The sequence below is a fragment of the Lynx canadensis genome, chromosome B3, assembly GCF_007474595.2.
Source record: "Lynx canadensis isolate LIC74 chromosome B3, mLynCan4.pri.v2, whole genome shotgun sequence".
In the NCBI taxonomy this organism is placed as follows: Eukaryota; Metazoa; Chordata; class Mammalia; order Carnivora; family Felidae; genus Lynx; species Lynx canadensis.
Genome location: NC_044308.2, coordinates 60,272,690 through 60,292,985, shown reverse-complemented (window position 1 = coordinate 60,292,985; position 20,296 = coordinate 60,272,690). Strand labels below are relative to the sequence as shown.

At 38.0% G+C, this 20,296-nt stretch overlaps 1 protein-coding gene and 1 non-coding gene across 2 annotated transcripts in view; both read right to left on the bottom strand.

Annotated features, from left to right (window-relative positions):
* TTBK2 (tau tubulin kinase 2) overlaps nucleotides 1-20,296 on the bottom strand; it is a 124,935-nt gene that overhangs the window by 52,155 nt on the left and 52,484 nt on the right. Inside the window, 3 exon segments of the mRNA XM_030318393.1 lie at nucleotides 3,026-3,151; nucleotides 3,765-3,857; nucleotides 8,063-8,128. Coding sequence (XP_030174253.1) covers nucleotides 3,026-3,151; nucleotides 3,765-3,857; nucleotides 8,063-8,128 — 285 coding nt within the window.
* LOC115517334 lies at nucleotides 13,603-13,705 on the bottom strand. The gene has a single exon (XR_003969798.1). It is a non-coding gene; the product is annotated as a U6 spliceosomal RNA (small nuclear RNA).

Genomic DNA, 20,296 nt, shown 5'->3' with positions numbered 1-20,296 from the left:
GCGAGCACATGTGTGCACAAGTGGGGGAGGGGCAGAAAAAGAGAGGGAGACAGAATCTGAAGCAGGCTCCAGGCTCTGAGCTGTCAGCACAGAGCCTGACATGGGGCTCAAACTCACAAACTGTGAGATCATGACCTGAGCCTAAATCGGATGCCTAACCAACTGAGCCACTCAGGACTTCTTTCAAAACTGGAGTCCATCCTCTCAAACCCTGCCACAGCTTCATCAACCAAGTTTATGGAATATTCTAAATTCTTTGTTTTCATTTCAACAATCTTCACAGCATTCTTCACCAGAAGTAGCTTCCATCTCAAGAAACCACTTTTCTTTGCTCATCCATAAGAAGTCACTCATCTACTACAGTTTTATCATGAGATTGCAGCCATTCAGTCATGTTTTCAGGCTCCATGTGTAATGCTAGTTCTCCTGCTATTTCCGTCACACCTCCAGTTACTTCCTCTACTGAAAGTCTTGAACCCTTCAAAGTCATCCATGAGGGTTGGAATCAACTTCTTCCAGACTCCTGTTCATGGTAACATTCTGACCTCTTCCCATGAATCATCAGTATTATTCATGGCATCCAGAATGGTAAATCCTTTCCAGAAAGTTTTCAATTTAGTTTGTCCAGATTCATCAGAGGAATCATCTATAGCAGCTATTGCCTTATAAGACATATTTCTTAAACAGTAAGACTTGCAAGTTGAAATGACTTCTTGATTCACGGGCTGCACAATGGATACTGTATTAGCAAGCATGAAAACATTAATCTCATTGTACATCTCCAACAGAGATCTTGGGTGACCATGTTCATTGTCCGTGAGCAGTCATATTTTGAAAGGGATCTTTTTTTCTGAGTGGTAGGTCCTAACAGGGGGCTTAAAATACTCAGTAAACCATGTTTTAAACAGATATGCTGTCATCTGGGCATTGCTATTCCATTTACAGAACACAGGCAGAGTAGACTTAGCATTTTTAAGAGCCCTTAGATATTCAGAATGGTAAATGAGCACTGCTTTCAACTTCAAATCACCGGCTGCAGTAGCTTCTTCTTTTTTATTTGATTTGATTTTTTTTAAAAAAAAAAGAGCGCCTGGAGAGAGCGCCAGCCAGCACAAGTGGGGGAGAGGGGCGGAAGGGGGGAGAGAGAGGGAGAGAGAGAGAGAGAGAATATCTTAAGCAGGCTTCATGGAGCCTGACACGGGACTTGATCCCACAACCTTGGGATCATGACTTGAGCCAAAATCAGGAGTCAGATGCCTGCTCAGCTGACTGAGCTACCTAGGCGCCCCTGCAAAAACTTCCAACAAGAGAGTCAACCTGCCCTTTGAACCTCTGAAGCTAGGCATTGACTTTTCTTCTCTAGCTATGAAAGCCCTAAATGGCTCTTCTTCCAATAGAAAGCTGTTCCTTCTACATTGAAAATCTGTTGTTTAGTGTAGTGGCCACCTTCAGAAGCTAGATCTTCTGGATAACTTGCTGCAGCTTCTATCTCAGCACTTGCTTCACCTTGTACTTTTATGTCATGATGAGGGCTTCTTTCCTTAAGCCTCATGAACCAAATTCTGCTAGCTTCAAACTCTTCTTTGGAAACTTCCTCACCTCTCTCAGCCTTCACAGAATTGAAAAAAGTTAGGGCCTTGCTCTGGATTAGGCATTGGCTTAAGGGAACGCTGTGGCTGGCTTGATCTTCTTTTCAGACCACTAAATCTTTCTCCATATCAGTAATAAGGCTGTTTTGCTTTCTAATCAGTCATGTGTTCACTGGAGTAGCATTTCTAATTTCCTTCGAGAACTTTTCCTTTGCAATCACTACTTGGCTAACTGTTCAGCACAAAAGGTCTAGCTTTCAGCCTATCTTGGCTTTTGACATACCTTCCCCACTAAGCTGAGTCATTTCCAGCTTCTGATTTAAAGTGAGAGATGTGCAACTCTTCCTTTCACCTGAACACTGACAGGCCATCATAGGGTTACTAGCTGACCTAATTTCAATATTGTTGTGTCTCAGGGGATAGGGAAGCTCAGGCAGAAGGAGAGACAGGGAATGGCTGGTCGGTGGAGCAGTCAGAACACACATAACATTTATGGATTAAGTTTACTATGTTACATGGGTATGTTTCATGGTACCCCAAGACAATTACAGTTGTAACATCAAAGATCACTGATTACAGATCACTATATAACAATAACGAAAAAGTATGCAATATTTCACAATTATCAAAATGTGACACAGAGACACAAAATAAGTAAATGCTATTGGAAAATGGTGCTGATGGACTTGCTCAATGCAGGGTTGCCACAAACCTTCAATTTGTAAAAAATGCAGTATCTGCAAAGTGCAATAAAGCAAAGTGGAATGAAATGACATATGCCTGGTTTAATCTATGGGTGGCTTCATTTATGTCTTCAGTGGTAGTGATTATTTTGCATTAAGCTATATTAAGTTCTCCCTGAGAGCAAAAGAATCTTCTGAAATACAGTTGGTTGGGGCCAGGGGTGCAATTTGTGGTAAACTTAGTCAATCCTTATAAGGCCTTATTAATGGAAACCCTAAGGAAATGATTCACTGACCACAGATAAAATGGAGCCAATGATCTTCACCAACTGTTGTTCCATAGCATATTAACATACGATATTATAGCCCTAAGCCCTCAACAGATACATTACCTAGCTGGACATTTCCTTCTGGTCAACAAATTAGCTATAGGATTTACATAATTTCAACTATCAGCAGTTCTATATACCAGATGAATCACAGCAGGAACAGTAAAATCTGTTCAACCATACACAAATCTAAAACTCTAATGAAGTATGTTCTTCCAGATGGGAACACACACACACACACACACACACACACACACACACACAGTCCTCATCAGTCAGTCACCACATTTCTCAGGATGTATTAAAATAATATCATTCTAGGACCTCCCATACTCATATACAATACCCTCAAAGCTAGAGTAAGTGAAGACAAAGACTAAATGAGAGAGAAGGATTAGCCCACAGAACTCCCAAAGATGATTACCTGGTAGTCTGGTTTTGTAAAATAATCCAAAGAAGAGATGTGGTCCAAAAAGATGCTGAATTCTGGAGGGAGATGTTTCAACATAAGCCTGTGGTCATACCTCTCCTTAATAGAGCCTACTTGCTCCTGGGAAGTAAAGAGAACAGGAACTAAAGTCAATTTCTCTTGGCAGCTACACATTAACAGCCTCTCAGTAATAGTCTCAAGGGTATGTACTAGAGAATGAGATAGTGGTAATTAAGTATAAAGCAAGAATTGAGCTCTTACTAATAGCTTAATGCACAATGCCTTAGGGGGAGAGGGGAGGATAATCAAAAGGGTAACAGAGTTCTGCATCAGTGAATTGACAGTTCACCCAAAACAAGAGTTATCTAGAGTTAAAGAGTTAAATCTAGTCTACTTTTCTTTACCAACACATTTGTTCACAGTTTTCAAATCAAACAATATAATGTAACAATTAAAATTTAAAAACTTACTTGACTTATAAAAATGAATATGGGAGAAGTAGTGAAAAGAGGGAAAGCTAGAAATCAAATCAGAAGTGATGATTTAATAGATACTCAAAGGAGTATCTATTCTCCATGTACACAGAAAAAAAATCCTAACATTAGATCTTTAATATCAGCTTAATTTTAATTTTTATATGTAAGTATGTTCTCATCAATTATGCCTACTCAGGAGAAATTTTTATTCCTTCCCCTACTAAAACTGTTATTTCCATTTCCGTTTTCAAAATTACCTTGTCCTTTATTTTTCTCCAAGGCAGCTGACCAACCACAAACTCCACCAACATGTAGAATAAGGACCAAAGGTCATCATGTCTTCCCATTTCCTTCATAAGCCAAAGAGAATTCAGTCACAATACATTACCACTCCTTGTGAGTATATTACATTGTCTAAGGCCTAACCACTGTGTTTCATCTTATGAGGCTTAAAATTTTAATGTATTTCCCATAAAATCTTCTGGTAAATATATCTACATAGCTATGTAACAATCTGCATAACAGAAATAGATATAATGAAATACTTTTTGGTATAAAGAACATCCCAAAACCTAGATATGCTGGAAATATAATTAACAGCCCATTAATTAATATATCAGTTCATTAAAAAGGAAGGTGAAGGGCAAATTAGCATTTAGTGGGTATGGGGTTTCAGTGTTGCAAAATGAAAAAGTTCTAGAACTTTATTGCACACTAATGTGAATATACTTAACACTGCTGAATTATCCCTTAAAAATGGTTAATATGCTACACTGGTGAGCATAGCATAACAAAGAGTTGTTGAATCACTATACTGTACACCTGAAACTAATGTAACATTGTGTGTCACCTATACTCAAATTAAAAAAAATGGTTAACATGGTAAATTTAATGTGATATGTTCTTTACCATAATAATAATTAAAAAAAAGAATTAAAGCAAATTCTAGGAGCCAAAATTAAAAGAAAGCTGGAAATAAGAGAAGCAAGCTGATGCTGAAACTTTGCCTTTGGGAACATCTGTTACAGGTTTTATCAACCAGGGTTTTATCAATCAGGAAGGGAACAGGTATAAAAGTACTGATACTACACAAGACGGAAGCTGTAACTGAGACACTTTCCCCTAGGCCCTCACCATATAGCTCCGACCCTCAAAGGGCTATCTTTAGTTCAATATTTGGTATGTACATTTTATAGCAATAACTTTTTTTTTCTGTAAAATTTAACCACTATCAAAGGGATAAAGTTAGTAGTTAAAAAAAACTACCCTGAAAATTTGTTACCATAGTCCTGCCCCTCACTCAGATTTGGGGTTTAAATTTATACCACATGTGTGGTCTGGGAATCCAAGTTCAGAAATTAACTGTTTTCTGGGTGATCCCACCCTGTAGTAATGACAGATGAAAATGAAAATCCTGTCAACATTAAAGAACCCATAAATTCAGGCTTCACAGAAGTCCTATAAAGTCCCAAAAAATATAAGCTCATTATTCACAAGTATAAAATACATTAGAAAGCAGGCTATCATAAGCTAATTACAAGATAAATTACAGAGCAGAATTAGATATCCAAGAATTTCAGATATGGAATTATAGGATACAGAATATGAAAGAATGTTTAGGGGGGCCTGGGTGGCTCAGTTGGTTAAGCGTCCAATTTCAGTTCAGGTCATGATTTCATAGTTTGTGAGTTCGAGCCGTGTGTTGGGCTCTGTGCTGACAGTTCAGAGTCTGGTGCTGCTTCGGATTCTGTGTCTCCCTCTGTCTGTCTCAAGCTCTGTCTCTGTCTCAAAAATAAATAAACATTAAAAAAATTTTTTTAAAGAATTTTTAGAATGTTTAAGCTTTAAAAAAAAAAGGGAATAAATGTCATCAGGAAGGAACCATATCCTACCCAAAAAAATAAGAAGACCTATTAGATTTGAAAAAAGACCAAAAAGAAGATCTAGAAATTAAAAACTCAAGGGACAGATTAAAAAGCTAATCAAAATAAGCAGAAAAAAAATTAATGAACTGGAAGACAGATCTGAAGAAAGTATTTAGAAATGCAAACCAGAGGCACAAAGAGTTAGATCTGAGAGTGAACCTAAAAGACATGGAGGGCAAAACAAGAAGATCTAACAAATATATCAATTTGAGATATGAAAAAAGAGGGTACAGAAAGAAAGAGAAAGAGGCAATGTTTAAAGAAGAAATGTCTGAGGTTCTTCCAAAATCGATGAAAGACATGAATGTTCAGATTTAGGAAGCACAACAAATCCCAAACAGAATAATAATTATTTTTAATGTTTGTTTATTTTTGAGAGAGCACAAGCCAGGGGTGGGCAGAGGTGGGGGTGGGGGGCAGAGGATCCCAAGCAGGCTCTGCGCTGAGAGCAGCAAGCCCAATGTGAGGCTTGAACTCATGAACTGCAAGATCATGATCTGAGTTTAAGTCAGATGCTCAACTGACTGAGATAACCAGGCACCCTGCAAACAGAATAATTATAAAGAAATCCACATACAGGCACAAAAGAACATATCTGTAGAACAGCAAAGACAAAGAGAAGATATCCAAAACAGTCAAAGAAAAATGACAAACTAAATAAAAAATAACAAAAATTAAATGGACAAAGATCTTCTCAGTAGCAACCACAGAATCAGAAGACAGTAAAATAATTTCTTCAAATTACTGAGATACTACAAATATTAATAATGGATTGAAATGTAGAACAATGTAGTGAACAGAGTTCATGTATTTTGAAAAGTTGTATATTGTCTGAGAATTATTCATGTTAAAAGTTTAAGATCAAGGTACCAAAAAAAAAAAAAAAAGAAAGAAAAGAAAAGAAATGGAGTGCATTATGCTTAGAAATTATCAAGATCACAGAATAGGGAAGAAAGAAGTATATTAGAATTATCTGAGCAGTCTTTTCAAATTAGACCAGCACCTCTGAAAGTTCCACTAGTTGCACTCCTGCATCACCACATTAACTAACAACCACTGTGAAGCTCTGTAAAGGATTCTACATCTCAGGTGTCTTGGGAGCAGAAAAGAAGGTTAAGAACTGCTGATATATATAATCAAATTCCTTTACCAAGGTCAGATGAAAAACAAATAATATGCAGGTTAACAGAGTTAACTGTTAGAGCACTCTATACTAGAAAAGCTTTTTAAAAGAAATTTGTACAAACGTAAAAAAGTAAAAATATATAATCTCTTTCTACTAGCTTCTTTGGAAATGCATATGTAGTTATAATGATCTCTGGAAATGTTTATGCTTATGTCAGAAAGACTGTCTTATCTCAAAGATTCTAATGTTGACCAAATTTTCACACAGAATTAATTAGAAAGCCTAGTAATTCTAAAGGATTTTAAGAACATATCTTTTCAAGGCAGAATAGTTGACTAGATGCCATATTAATACAACACTGAATCAAACCAAATGAGCTGACAGGCTTGGCAGAGTGCTACCTTATGCACTGATAAAAATACTTTTCCTATTTTCAGTTTATAATCATATTATAAGAAACCAAATTAAATTAACTAGAGCACAGCATATAAGACCACAGCATACTCTTCTTACTATAGTTAGCATTAGTCAAATTGTCAATAAGGCAACTTTGGCTTCACGGAACAAGAATAAAGTAATAAAAGGTCAAGAAAAGATTTTTTTTTAATGTTAATTTATTTTTGAGACAGAGAGAGACAGAACAAGAGTGGGGGAGGGGCAGAGAGAGAGGGAGACATAGAATCTGAAGCAGGCTCCAGGCTCTGAGCTGTCAGCATAGAGCCCGACATGGGGCCTGACCTCATGAACTGTGAAATCATGACCTGAGTCGAAGTCAGACACTTAACTGACTGAGCCACCCAGGCGCCCCAAAAGATTTCTCTTTTATCAAGGAATCACTTGTTAAATGCCTCAGCTTCATCCAGACAAGTTCAAGGACTCCAATTCCATAAAATAAACACCTTTCCCACTCATAATTAAGATTCAGAATAAGAAAAAAAAAAAATCAAAAGAACAAAAGGAGCAAAGTAAAAAAGAGACTTTAAAATTTTAATCTAAAAGGTATAATTTACTAAGATGCAAATTTTAAAGTTATCTTTGTTTGAGAGATCTTCATGAAAAGAAAAGGTTTAATGGAGAGGGGATATCACAAATTAGATGCGTACTGCAGGTACAATGCTGACTCCTATATTTCATTAGGTATTGATAGTATGATATTCCCAAATAACTTAAGATTAGAACACAGATAATTTATTTCTTCAAAATTCTATATTCAACTTGTTAACACTTACTTATACGTAATTAAGGACACAAGATTCCCTACACACACACACACACACACACACACACACAGAGCTATTATCTTTTCCAACAAATCCAATTTTATTTTTATGTAGCTGCGAGCATCTACTATCTACTATACACACCACCATACATTAGTATTACTAACACATTACCCTTTGCTTCCAAGTACCTTCCACACTTGTGTACTCTAATATAAAAAAGTCAATCTGATTCAAGCCATCAGCATGCTTATGCAGATATGACTCTAAGTTCATATACCTACCCTGTTTCGGTGAGCATTTATTGACGCATAACGAACTGTCCCTCGAAAGCCTGCCACAGCTCGAGGCTACAACAAAATGAAGTAAAGAATAATAAAATGAGCTTCAAATAACAAAAGACTCACACACTTGAGCACATGAAGTAGATGGGAGAAATGCGCATTACTGTCACAATAAAATACTACTTAAATTTCTAATTTTTTATTTTGAAATTACAGAAAATTAGAGAATATCTCTAAATCATGTTAAAAACTAACATTTTAGTGATCAGTGAGCCCAATTTTTTTCTACCTACATTTTAAAATACAGTAGCATTTATGATAAATAAATTTTGTACATTAGAAAACACTTGGGGCGCCTGGGTGGCTCAGTAGGTTAAGTGTCTGGCTCTTGATTCTGGCACAGGTCAGAATCTCATGGTTCATGAGATTAAGCCCCAAATCAGACTATGCTGACAGTGCAGAGCCTGCTTGGAATTTTCTCTCTCCCTGTCTATCTGCCCTTTCCCTGCTTGTGCTCTCTCTCTCTTCCCCCCTCCTCAAAATAAATAAACATTTTTTAAAAAGAAAAAAGAAAAACACTAAATGCCTTCACATATCCAGAATCATGCTAAGCTGGTTACATTTAAGTACAGTAAGACCACAAGGAATCTCTAAGTAAAGATGCCAACCTCTTCATGTCTTGGCTATTTCATTCAAACTCAATTCAAAAACGATGGCAACTTATATCCCTCTCTAAATATATAATTCATGTATTCATAAATCAAGTTATTGGGTAACTATTACATGCTAGGTACTGGGAATAAAGCCAAACATGAATAATACATGATCTCAGTTCTCAGAGAGCTCAAATTAGAATACTAAGTCCAAACTCTTATTCAGCCTACAAGATTTCCATGATTTGGCATTGGCCCCATTCCAAAATGGATTTAGTTATGGTTTATGCTACAACCAACTGTGTTTCTAGCATCTTCTGCTACTCACTCCAGCTGGAAAGCCATCTCTTCACATGCCTCCAATGGTTAGCTCTTCTACTTCACATTAGGCTCTCTGCTGCAATGTTACCTCCTCAGAGAAGTACCCCTTAATTATCCTAATCTAAAATACTACCCCTCCCCACCTTCAATGCCACTCCACCCTTTTTTACTCTGTTTTATTTTTTTAACAATACCTTTCAATACCTAAAATTAATTTTATTTATATTTTTACTTATTTGTTCACTGCCTGTCTTCTTCCACTGGAATATAAACTGTGATAGCAAGGTCTTAGTCTTGCTCATTTCACAGACATAGAAACAGGCTCTGAGAGGTTAACTAAACTTATGTGAGGACACAGAATTAGTAAGTGATAAAACCAGACATCAACCAACATCTTTTGATTTGAAATCATACATTGTTTCCACTCTACTGCTTCACAGGATCAAATCAATACCCTAAAGACTCATGGATGGCACCATAACTCAATATGAAAACTTGACAAACCTGAAAATGTTCACAGCCAATAATTTTCATTAGTAGACTTTTCTTTCCCAGTAACTTCAAATTATCCTCAATTGAGATGTATTACTTTTATAGCCAGAAAAAGACTATAATAAATGTTGTTTTTATTTACTTATTTATTTTTAATGTTTATTTATTTTTGAGAGAGAGACAGACAGACAGACCATGAGTGGGGTAAGGGCAGAGAGAGAGACACACACACAGAATCTGAAGCAGGCTCCAGGCTCCATGCTGCCAGCACAGAGCCCAATGTGGGGCTCAAACTCACAAACTGAGATCATGACCTGAGCCGAAGTCAGACACTCAACCAACTGAGCCACCCAGATGCCCCAATAAATGTTATTTTTAAAATCTTGTTACCAGAATCATTCTGGTCATACGCTAAAAGATAATCATTCTACGCGTTCTTCCTTCATTTACTCATTTTTGTAATCTGTTCAAATAGTTTTCTGTATATTCCTTCTTTCATGAAATTCTGTCTTCCCTTTTTTAAGAGTTTCATTTTTTTTTTTAACGTTTATTTATTTCTGAGAGAGAAACAGAGTGTGCGTGCAGGGGAGGGGCAGAGAGAGAGGGAGACACAGAATCCGAAGCAGGCTCTGGGCTCTGAGCTGTGAGCCCAAAGCCTGACATGGGGCTCGAATGAATAGTGAGATCATGACCTGAGCCGAAGTCAGATGCTCAATTTGACTGAGCCACCCAGGTGTCCCTGACTTCATTTTTAAGTAAACTCTGTAACCAACATGGAGCTTGAACTCACAACCTCAAGATCAAGAGTCACATGCTGACTCTCTTGACCAAGCGCCCCTCTCTTCCCTTTTTAATTACTCCTTTTTGTTTTTTTCTTAAGCTGTAACTATTTTAAAAATAGTCTTTGTATTTATTTTTTTTAAGTTTTTTTTTTAACGTTTATTTATTTTTGAGACAGAGACAGAGCATGAATAGGGGAGGGTCAGAGTTAGAGGGAGACACAGAATCCGAAGCAGGCTCCAGGCTCTGAGCTATCAGCACAGAGCCCGACACGGGGCTCGAACTCACGAGCTGTGAGATCACAACCTGAGCCGAAGTCGGACGCTTAACCGACTGAGCCACCCAGGCGCCCCTGTATTTATAACAATTTCGGTAATCAAAAGTTCCTGCAATATATTTAGATCTCCTTTCTTTTCTTAGCTGCCATTCATTGACAATCATAGTTGGTAGATCTCAATATTTTCCTAAGACATTCATGACTGACAGGAATATTTAATATTCTCAATTTGATAGAACTCTGAGGTCAGAGATTCCTTTTCTAAACAAAGAATGTGTAGGATTATATATGAAAGCCTACCATCAATCTTTTTCACTAAATAACATTTCACTGGCTATACTTTTATTCATTACCTGACAAGAGCCTTCACTAACAAAAATGTTTTTGTAGCACGTACTTTTGCCCAGTTAATTCCAGTAACTGTCAGGATAAAAATCCCCAGAGTTATTACCACACTCTGCAGTCCAGTCCACAGTTAATCAGACATCTAGATGTCCCCTAACGAATTCTAGCCAAGACAAACCCAGGGGATCCTTTCCAGTTAAGAGCACCCCTGACCTTGCTTCTGCCATGAAAAAGTGAGAGCTAAAGACAGATCAGCTGTATAGAAAGATCTTGATGTGACTCATCAAAGAAATAATGCCAGGTCAATAAAAATTCAAATTTTTATATAAAGCAGAAAAGACAACTCAACCCACCTGGGGAAAACAGCCATATATACAACTAATTCTAATTTAAAGCAGATTATAATGAACATCATTAGCAAAGTACAACGAGCTATGAAAAAGCCTAAGAGTGGTAAGGATTAGTTCCATTTGGAGAAAGGGAAGAAAGAAAAGTCCGGCTGAAGAAGAAAGTCTTAAGAATAAGGCAACATTTGGGGCGCCTGGGTGGCTCAGTCGGTTGGACGTCCGATTTCAGCTCAGGTCATGATCTCGCGGTCTGTGAGTTCGAGCCCCACGTGGGGCTCTGTGCTGACAGCTCAGAGCCTGGAGCCTGTTTCGGATTCTGTGTCTCCCTCTCTCTCTGACCTTCCCCCGTTCATGCTCTGTCTCAAAAATAAATAAACATTAAAAAAAAAAAATTAAAAAAAAAAAAAGAATAAGGCAACATTTAATGGGGCCTTAAAATTTTTTTTTTCAACGTTTTTTATTTATTTTTGGGACAGAGAGAGACAGAGCATGAACGGGGGAGGGGCAGAGAGAGAGGGAGACACAGAATCGGAAACAGGCTCCAGGCTCTGAGCCATCAGCCCAGAGCCTGACGCGGGGCTCGAACTCACGGACCGCGAGATCGTGACCTGGCTGAAGTCGGACGCTTAACCGACTGCGCCACCCAGGCGCCCCTAATGGGGCCTTAAAATAGATGATCTCTTCAAATTTCCCTAATTAACGGCAATTTGGCAATATCTATCAAAATTACAAATGCATGCATTCTCTTTGACAAAGCCATTTCACTTCTGGAAATTTATTTTATAGATATACTTGCATATGTACAAAAATAACGGATGTAAGACATTCATTCACTACATTAATGTTTGTGATAGCAAAAGACTGCAAGCAACCCATATGTACATAAATAGTGGACTGATTAAATAAATTACAGTACATATTTAAAATGGAATATACTTTGCAGCTGCAAAAAAAGAAGGAAGAAGTCCTATATCCTCACATGGGAATATCTCCTAGATATACTGTGGGGAAAAAAGACAAGTGTAAAATATACATCACATTACCTTTTGACTCAAAAAGAGAAAAATGAGAATATATATTCATATTTATTATATATGCAAAAAGAAATTCTGGAAGAATACATTTAGGAAATAGTAACAATATAGCTACCTACATTGTTGGTTGGAAAGAGGGATAAGGGCAGTATAGAAAATGAGTACATTTGGGAGAGCAGAGGTAAAGTAGGAGATTTGTTTCATGGTTTACCTTTTAGTTTTTTTCGAGTCAGGTTTATTAAGGTATAATTTACACAGTTAAATCCAAACTTTAGGTATACACAGTTTATGAGTTTTCAAAGATACACAGGCATGTAACTACCACTGCAGTCAAGGCATAGAGTATTTCTATCACCCCTAGAGTTCCCTTAAAGGCTGTAGTCAGTCCCTTCCCCTCCATTCCCAGTCTCTGGCAACCTCTGATTTCTGTCCCTCAGAAGCATTTAGAATCATCTTTTTAGGTTAACTGCTGGGTAGTAATGTCTTACTGTGGTTTTAATGTGCATTTCTCTGATAACTAAAGATGTTCACCATTTGCTACTGTAAGTGTCTCTTCTTTGATGAAAGGTCTATACAAATCTTTTGCTCATGTTTATTCATTTATTATTGAGTTGTGAAAATTGTTTATATATTCTGGATATAAGTCCTTTGTCAGATGTGTGTTCTGAAATATTTTTTCCTACTCTGTGGCATGTCTTCTCATTTGCTTAATAGTGTCTTTCAAAAAAGGGTTTAACTTTGGGGCACTTGGGTGGTTCAATTGGTTAAGTGGCTGACTTTGGCTCAGGTCATGATCTCGCAGTTCATGAGTTCGAGCCCTGCATCAGGCTCTGTGCTGACAGCTCAGAGCCTGGAGCCTGCTTCAGATTCTGTGTCTTCCTCTCTCTCTGCCCCTCCCCTGCTTGTGCTTTCTCTCACTCTCAACGATAAATAACAAAACATTTAAAAAGGGGGGGGGGTTAACTTTGATGAATTTTTACGTTATTTTTGCACCATATAAATACATTATCTCTTAAAAATTATATTTAAAAACATCCTTTTTCTTTTTTTTTTTTTTAATTTTTTTTTTCAACGTTTATTTATTTTTGGGACAGAGAGAGACAGAGCATGAACGGGGGAGGGGCAGAGAGAGAGGGAGACACAGAATCGGAAACAGGCTCCAGGCTCTGAGCCATCAGCCCAGAGCCCGACGCGGGGCTCGAACTCACGGACCGCGAGATCGTGACCTGGCTGAAGTCGGACGCTTAACCGACTGCGCCACCCAGGCGCCCCAAAACATCCTTTTTCTAAAAAAAATATGTAAAGCTTCATGAATTTACATGTTATCCTTGCACAGGGGCCATGCTAATCTTCTCTGTATCGCTCCAGTTATAGTATATGTGCTGCCAAAGCGGGCATTATTTACATCTTTAAAGAAAAAAGTGAGAGTGGTTAACAACCTAAGAGCATATAAATACCTAGATATTTGGATGAAAGTGAAAATGAAAAAGAAAAAGTTGGACGTTGAAAATCTGAACACCTTACAACAGGAAGAAGGAAAAGCATTTTAAGTAAAAAGAACACTGTGAAAAATGCAAAATGGGAGCAAAGTACTGTGTGTGTCAGGCAAAGTGTCTGATTTGGCTGGAGCAAATGGTGAGAGAAAATAATGGAATATAGGTTGGAATCAGGTTAAGGATGGACTTGAATGCCATATTAAGGTGTTTGGTTTATAACATGCAGGCCAATGGAATTCATAAAAAATTTTAAGTAGGGACGGGACATGATCAGGAAAGTTCTTGGGATGTTTACTCTGCTGGAGGTAAAAAGAACAGACTGGAAGGAGGAGGTGGGGAGACCAACAAGGAAACTCTTTTAATAATCCAAACAAAGAAACCACAAGAGTACTACAAGCACAGAACAATGTGAATGTGAAGGAGGGAATGAACGTCAGAGACAAAATGAGCTCCGGGGAGAATAAATCTAGAAGGAGAAGGGAAGAACTGGGGAAATGAGCCCAGACCTATTGCTAACCAAAGGGAAGAGATCAGAGAGTGGGTGGAAAGCATGGAGAACTATGTAATATAGCCCCCAATGGAAGTAAGAAAATAGCTGAAATTGTGGGGTGCTAACAGAGAAATGGACTCTTAAAAATTTTGTTAAGTAGGTCACTATAACCCTAGGCACTAGAAGTTTCAACTGAATAGCAGAAAGGAAGCAGGAAAAGAAAACAAGCCATTGCAAGAGTTGAGATACAAAGGATCAACATGAGACCCAGATGGAGTGAGGAAATTAAGGCATACTTCAAATCAGGAAGAAACAATAATGAACATGACGATTCAAATTATTAAGTAAACAAAAGTTCAACTCTGAAGCGGTATGGAACAGAATACTGTAAATGTATGCAGCTCAGGACTTCTATGTGCCTCACACATCCCTATTCAATGTAACTAATACATCTCAAAGTTAAATAGTAGAGTTAAATAGTAGAGAGTCTCAAAAGCAACCATATAAACAACTCACTAGTAGTGCAACAGAGACTAAACATCATTCCTGTTGTAATGCATTCTGATAGTCCTGTACTAAGGATACTATTACTAAGTATGGTAAATATTTATATTTATGTTTGAGGGAATTTCCTTGTGGTGATGGAATAGTTTTGTATCCTACAATGTATACGTGTATCTATGGATACAATAGATTGTATACAATAGATTATAGATATAATAGATTGTGTCCACATATTGTGTATTGTATCCATAGATTGTGGTGTTGGGTGTACAAATCTATACATGTGATAAAGTTTCACATACTCTCTTCCCTCATGTAAAAAAAGAAAAAAAAATAGTGAAAGCTGACTCAGGTCAGATCTGCACTTAAGGTGATAATCGTATACCAATATCTCCTTCCTAGTTTGGACAACGTACTACAATTATGTAAGATATTATCACCAGGAGAAACTAGGTGAAGGCCATATGACAACTGTACTATTTTACAATAGCTCCCTGAATCTGCTCCATACTCCAAAACAAGTACTGTCAGGTCTACAAAAGAGAGAAGATTTAATACAAATTTTAGAATGGAGGTTATGTGTAGAGCTGCAATGGCCAATAAAATAGCAACCTAAAACTAAACAGAATTTAAGGGGCACCTGGGTGGCTCAGTCCATTGAGGTCTGACTCTTGATTTCAGCTCAGGTCGTGATTCCAGGGTTATGCGATGATTGGGCCCTGTGTCAAGCTCCTTGCTGAACATGGAGCCTGCTTAAGATTCTCTCTCCTCTCTCTCTCTCTCCCTCTCCCTCCCTCTCTCTCAACTCCCTCCCTCTCTCTCTCCCCCTCATCCTCTCCCCCATTCTGCCTCTCTCAATAAAAACAACACAGAGAGAAAATAAATAAATGAAATTTAAAATTCAGTCCCTCACTTGCTCTGGCCACATTCAAGTGCTCACAGCTCCATGTAGCTAGTGGCTACCATATGAGTATAGATACAGAATATTTCCATCCTCGCAGTAACTTCAATTAGACCATACTGCTTGAGGGAAAAAAAGGGGTGGGATGTAAGGTGGTAATAAGATATTTCTTAATATAGATGGAGGCCACAGATGTTTTAATATTCTTCCTTAAAATTTTTATGTTTTTTTTTTTACATTCTTCTGGAACACATATGGCAAGACAAAATCAAAATATTAATTTTTGCAGATAACATGACAGCATACCTAGAAAATCTAAGTGTTTCAACTTAAGTTTCTTAAAAAGAATGAATAAATTAAACAAAATTGTACTACATAAAACAAATCTACAAAGCAACTTTTGATGTGATATTAGTGAACAATATGAGAACATGATTTCAATCATAATCATGATCCAAAAAGTATGAAATTAATTTATTTGAGATTTAAAGAAAACTACGAAAATCTTACTGAAATCTTAAAAGGAACCAGCTAGCGATACGTAAATAAAGGGAAAGTTCTTTCCTCACACAGCCTGAACTATGTTCACCCGCAATACGTTCTCTCAGCTCTCTCCTCTTGCTCTTTCACAGTGCTAACCAGATCCTCACCAGGTTAAAACCAACTCTCAGACTAACCTGTAAATCTAAACAAGCAATTAAAGGTGTCTGGAGAAAAACAACAACTGTCCTGACAACCTCCCCTTAAATTGCCATAATACTCAAATGAGCTTTCAGCACAGGCCAGCAATCTATTTTGCTGATGCTAGTTTCCCTCTCTCCCCTCTCCATGGTACTATTATTTCACTTGTCCTCTTCTCTCTCCTCAAACTCCAACACCATTCTGCACTCCCAGCAAAAGGCCTTGCCTCTTCTGCACTGAGAAAATAAAAGCAATGAGAGAACTTCAACTTCCCACCACCAAACCTAAATGCTTCCTGTATCTGTCTCCCTTAATTCTGCCTTTTCTCAGTTACAATGGATTAAAGTGTTTCTTGCTCTTAAGAATGGCTAACCCCATCATTTGTGCCAGGTTCCTTTCCTTGATGCCTATGCAAGAATGTGGCTCCTTGAATTATTCTTCTCTGTCCTACATTTCATTTTTTTTCATGTCTCCTAGAGCATTACCATCAGTACACAAGCATGCTATAATAACTGCCATTAAAAAAAAAAAAAAAAAAGGAATAAACTAAGGAAGGATTTACTTCCCTTTCAGCCCCTTTCCTGTTTACACTCTTCTTTAAAAAAAAAAAAAAAAAAAAAAAAAAAAAAGAACCAGCTCTTCCCTTAGCAGCCTAAGGTGATCTCTGACAACGGTTCACTATTCACTTGATCCAGAAAACCCTACACAATCACGCAATCAGAAAGTACAAATCTTCGTGTCCACTTTAGAATACACGTGAAACTGCCCAGGCCATGAAGGGTATGCATATCCAAAAAGCACCAAGTATCTCAAAGATGTCACTTTGCAGAAGCAATGGGTGCCATTCCATCACTATACTGGTGGAGTTGGAGGTATGTCCAGGCCAAACAGTGGGGATGGACACAGCGTTGGTGGCCCAAACAGAATGTGGAATTTTTACTGCCAGGCTTAAAATGTGGAGAGTAATAGTGAACTTAAGGGTTTAGATGTAGATCCTCTAGCCATTGAAACAAATCCAGGTGAACAAAGCCACCAAGATTCTGTGGTGTAGACTTACAGGGCTCACGGTCAGATTAACCCATATGTGAGCTCTCTCTGTCACACTGAGATAATCTTACTGAAAAAGAGCAAATAGTTCCTAAACCAGAAAGGTTTCACAGAAAAAAAAGCATTTCCCAGAAGAAACTGAGGAAATAAAACTACGGCCGGGAGTAAATTCTACATAAAACAAATGCAAATAAAAGTAAAAACAAAAAAAAATTTAAAAATCTAAAAAATAAACTCCTCCAGAAAATTGTCTATACTCCCTTTCTCTATTTCTCCCAATCCTCTCGTTAACCCACTCCTATTAGGTTTTCATTGTTCTACAAAACTATTCTTATGAAAGTCACAAAAAGGTTTCATCTTGCCAATCCAGGTCAGTTCTCAGTTCCCACCTTACTTAACCTATCTGTAGCATCCAGGATAGGACAGCACCAGGTGGGTGATGACCACCTACATATATGAAGCACTTTCTTCACTTAACTCTCAAGATACCACACTGATTTTCCTCCCCCCCCAACCTTTTTTAATGTTATTTTGAGAGAGAGACAGACAAGCACAAATGGGGGAGGGGAAGAGAGAGAGGGAGACAAAGAATCCAAAGGAGGCTCCAGGGTCTGAGCTATGAACACAGAGCCTGACGTGGGGCTTGAACTCACAATCCGTGAGATCATGACCTGAGCCGAAGTCAGACACTCAACCAACTGAGCCACCCAGGTGTCCCTGATTTTCCTCCTACCTCATTGGCTGATTCTCCTTCCCACTGTTCTGGGCTAGCTCCTAGTTTTTCTCTTTTTTTAAGTTATTTGTTTATTTTGAGAGAGAGAGAAAGCAAGGGACAGCGTGCACACGAGTAGGGGAGGGAGAGAGGAGAGAGATGAGAAAGAGAATCCCAAGCAGGCTCCACACTGTCAGCACAGAGCTGGGCACAGGTCTCCATCCCACAAACCATTTGAGTTCATAACCTGGGCTAAAATCAATAGACCCTCAACTGACTGAGCCACCTTGGTGCCCCTCACAGTTCTTTCTACCCATCATCCAGTTGCCAAAGTAACCAGTGGCTCAGACTTTTATCTAGCTATATGGGCTCCTGAGCCATCGAATCTCATTCCACTTTCTTCTTTTATATTGATGATTATATAATATTTCTCCTTTAATCTCGTTGTTTTTTAATATAATTTATTGTCAAATTGCTTATATACAACACCCAGTACTCCTCCCAACAAATGCCCTCCCAGTGCCCATCACCCACTTTCTCCTCTCCCCAGCCCCCATCAACCCTCAGTTTGTTATCAGTTTTTAAGAATCTCTCATGGTTTGCCTCCTTCCCTCTCTATTTTTTCTCCTTCCCTTCATCCGTGGTCTTGTTGTTAAGTTTCTCAAGATCCACGTATGAGTAAAATCGTTTATGATATCTTTCTCTGACTTATTTCATTTAGCACAATACCCTCCAGTTGCATCCACATTGCTGCAAATCGCATGATTTTATTCTTTTACATTGTCAAGTAGTATTCCATTGTACATATAAACCACATCTTCTTATCCATTCATCAGTTGATGAACATTTAGGTTCTTGCATAATTTGGCTATTGTTGAAAGCACTGCTAATAAACATTGGGGTACATGTGCCCCTATGCATCAGCACTCCTGTATCCCTTAGGTAAATCCTAGCAGTGCTATTGCTGGGTCATGGAGTTCTACTTTGAATTCTTTGAGGAACCTCCACACTGTTTTCCAGAGCAGCTGCACCAGTTTGCATTCCCACCAACAGTGCAAGAGGGTTCCCATTTCTCCACATCCTTGCCAGCATCTATAGTTTCCTGATTTGTTCATTTTAGCCATTCTGACCAGTGTGAGGCGGTATCTCAGTGTGCCTTTGATTGCATTTCCTGATGAGTGAAGTTGAGCATCGTTTCATGTGTCTGTTGGCCATCTGGATGTCTTCTTAGAGAGGTGTCTATTCATGTCTTCTGCCCATTTCTTCACTGGATTATTTGTTTTTTTGGGTGTGGAGTTTGGTGAGTTCTTTAGAGATTTTGGATACTAGCCCTTTATCCGATATGTCATTTGCAAATATCTTTCCCCAATCCATCAGTTGCCTTTTAGTTTTGTTGACTGTTTCCTTTGCAGTACAGGAGCTTTTTATCTTGATGAGGTCCCAATAGTTCATTTTTGCTTTTAATTCCCTTGCCTTTGGAGATGTGTCAAGTAAGAATTGCTGCAGCTGAGGTCAAAGAAGTTGTTGCCTGCTTTCTCTTCTAGGGTTTTGATGGTTTTCTGTCTCAGATTTAGGTTTTTCATCTATTTTGAGTTTATTTTTATATACAATGCAAGAAAGTGGTCTAGTTTCATTCTTCTACATGTTGCTGTCCGGTTCTCCTAGCACCATTGTAAAGAGACTGTCTTTTTTCCAATGGATACTCTTTCCTGATTTGCCAAAGATTAGTTGGCCATATACTTGTGGGTCCAATTCTGCGTTCTCTATTCTATTCCACTGGTCTATGTATCTGTTTTTGTGCCAATACCATATTGTCTTGATGATTACAACTTTGTATTAGAGGCTAAGGTCTGGCATTGTGATGCCTCCCGCTTGGTTTTCTTCTTCAGTATTACTTTAGCTATTCAGGGTCTTTTGGGGTTCCAAACAATTTTAGGATTCTTTGTTCTAGCTTTGAGCATAATGTGGGTGCAATTTTGATTGGGATTACACTGAATGTATAGATTGCTTTGGGTAGTATTGCCGTTTTAACAATATTTATTCTTCCAATCCATGAGCATATGGGCATATTTTTTTTAATTTAATTTTTTTATTTTTAAAATTTACATACAAATTAGCATATAGTGCAACAATGATTTCAGGAGTAGATTCCTT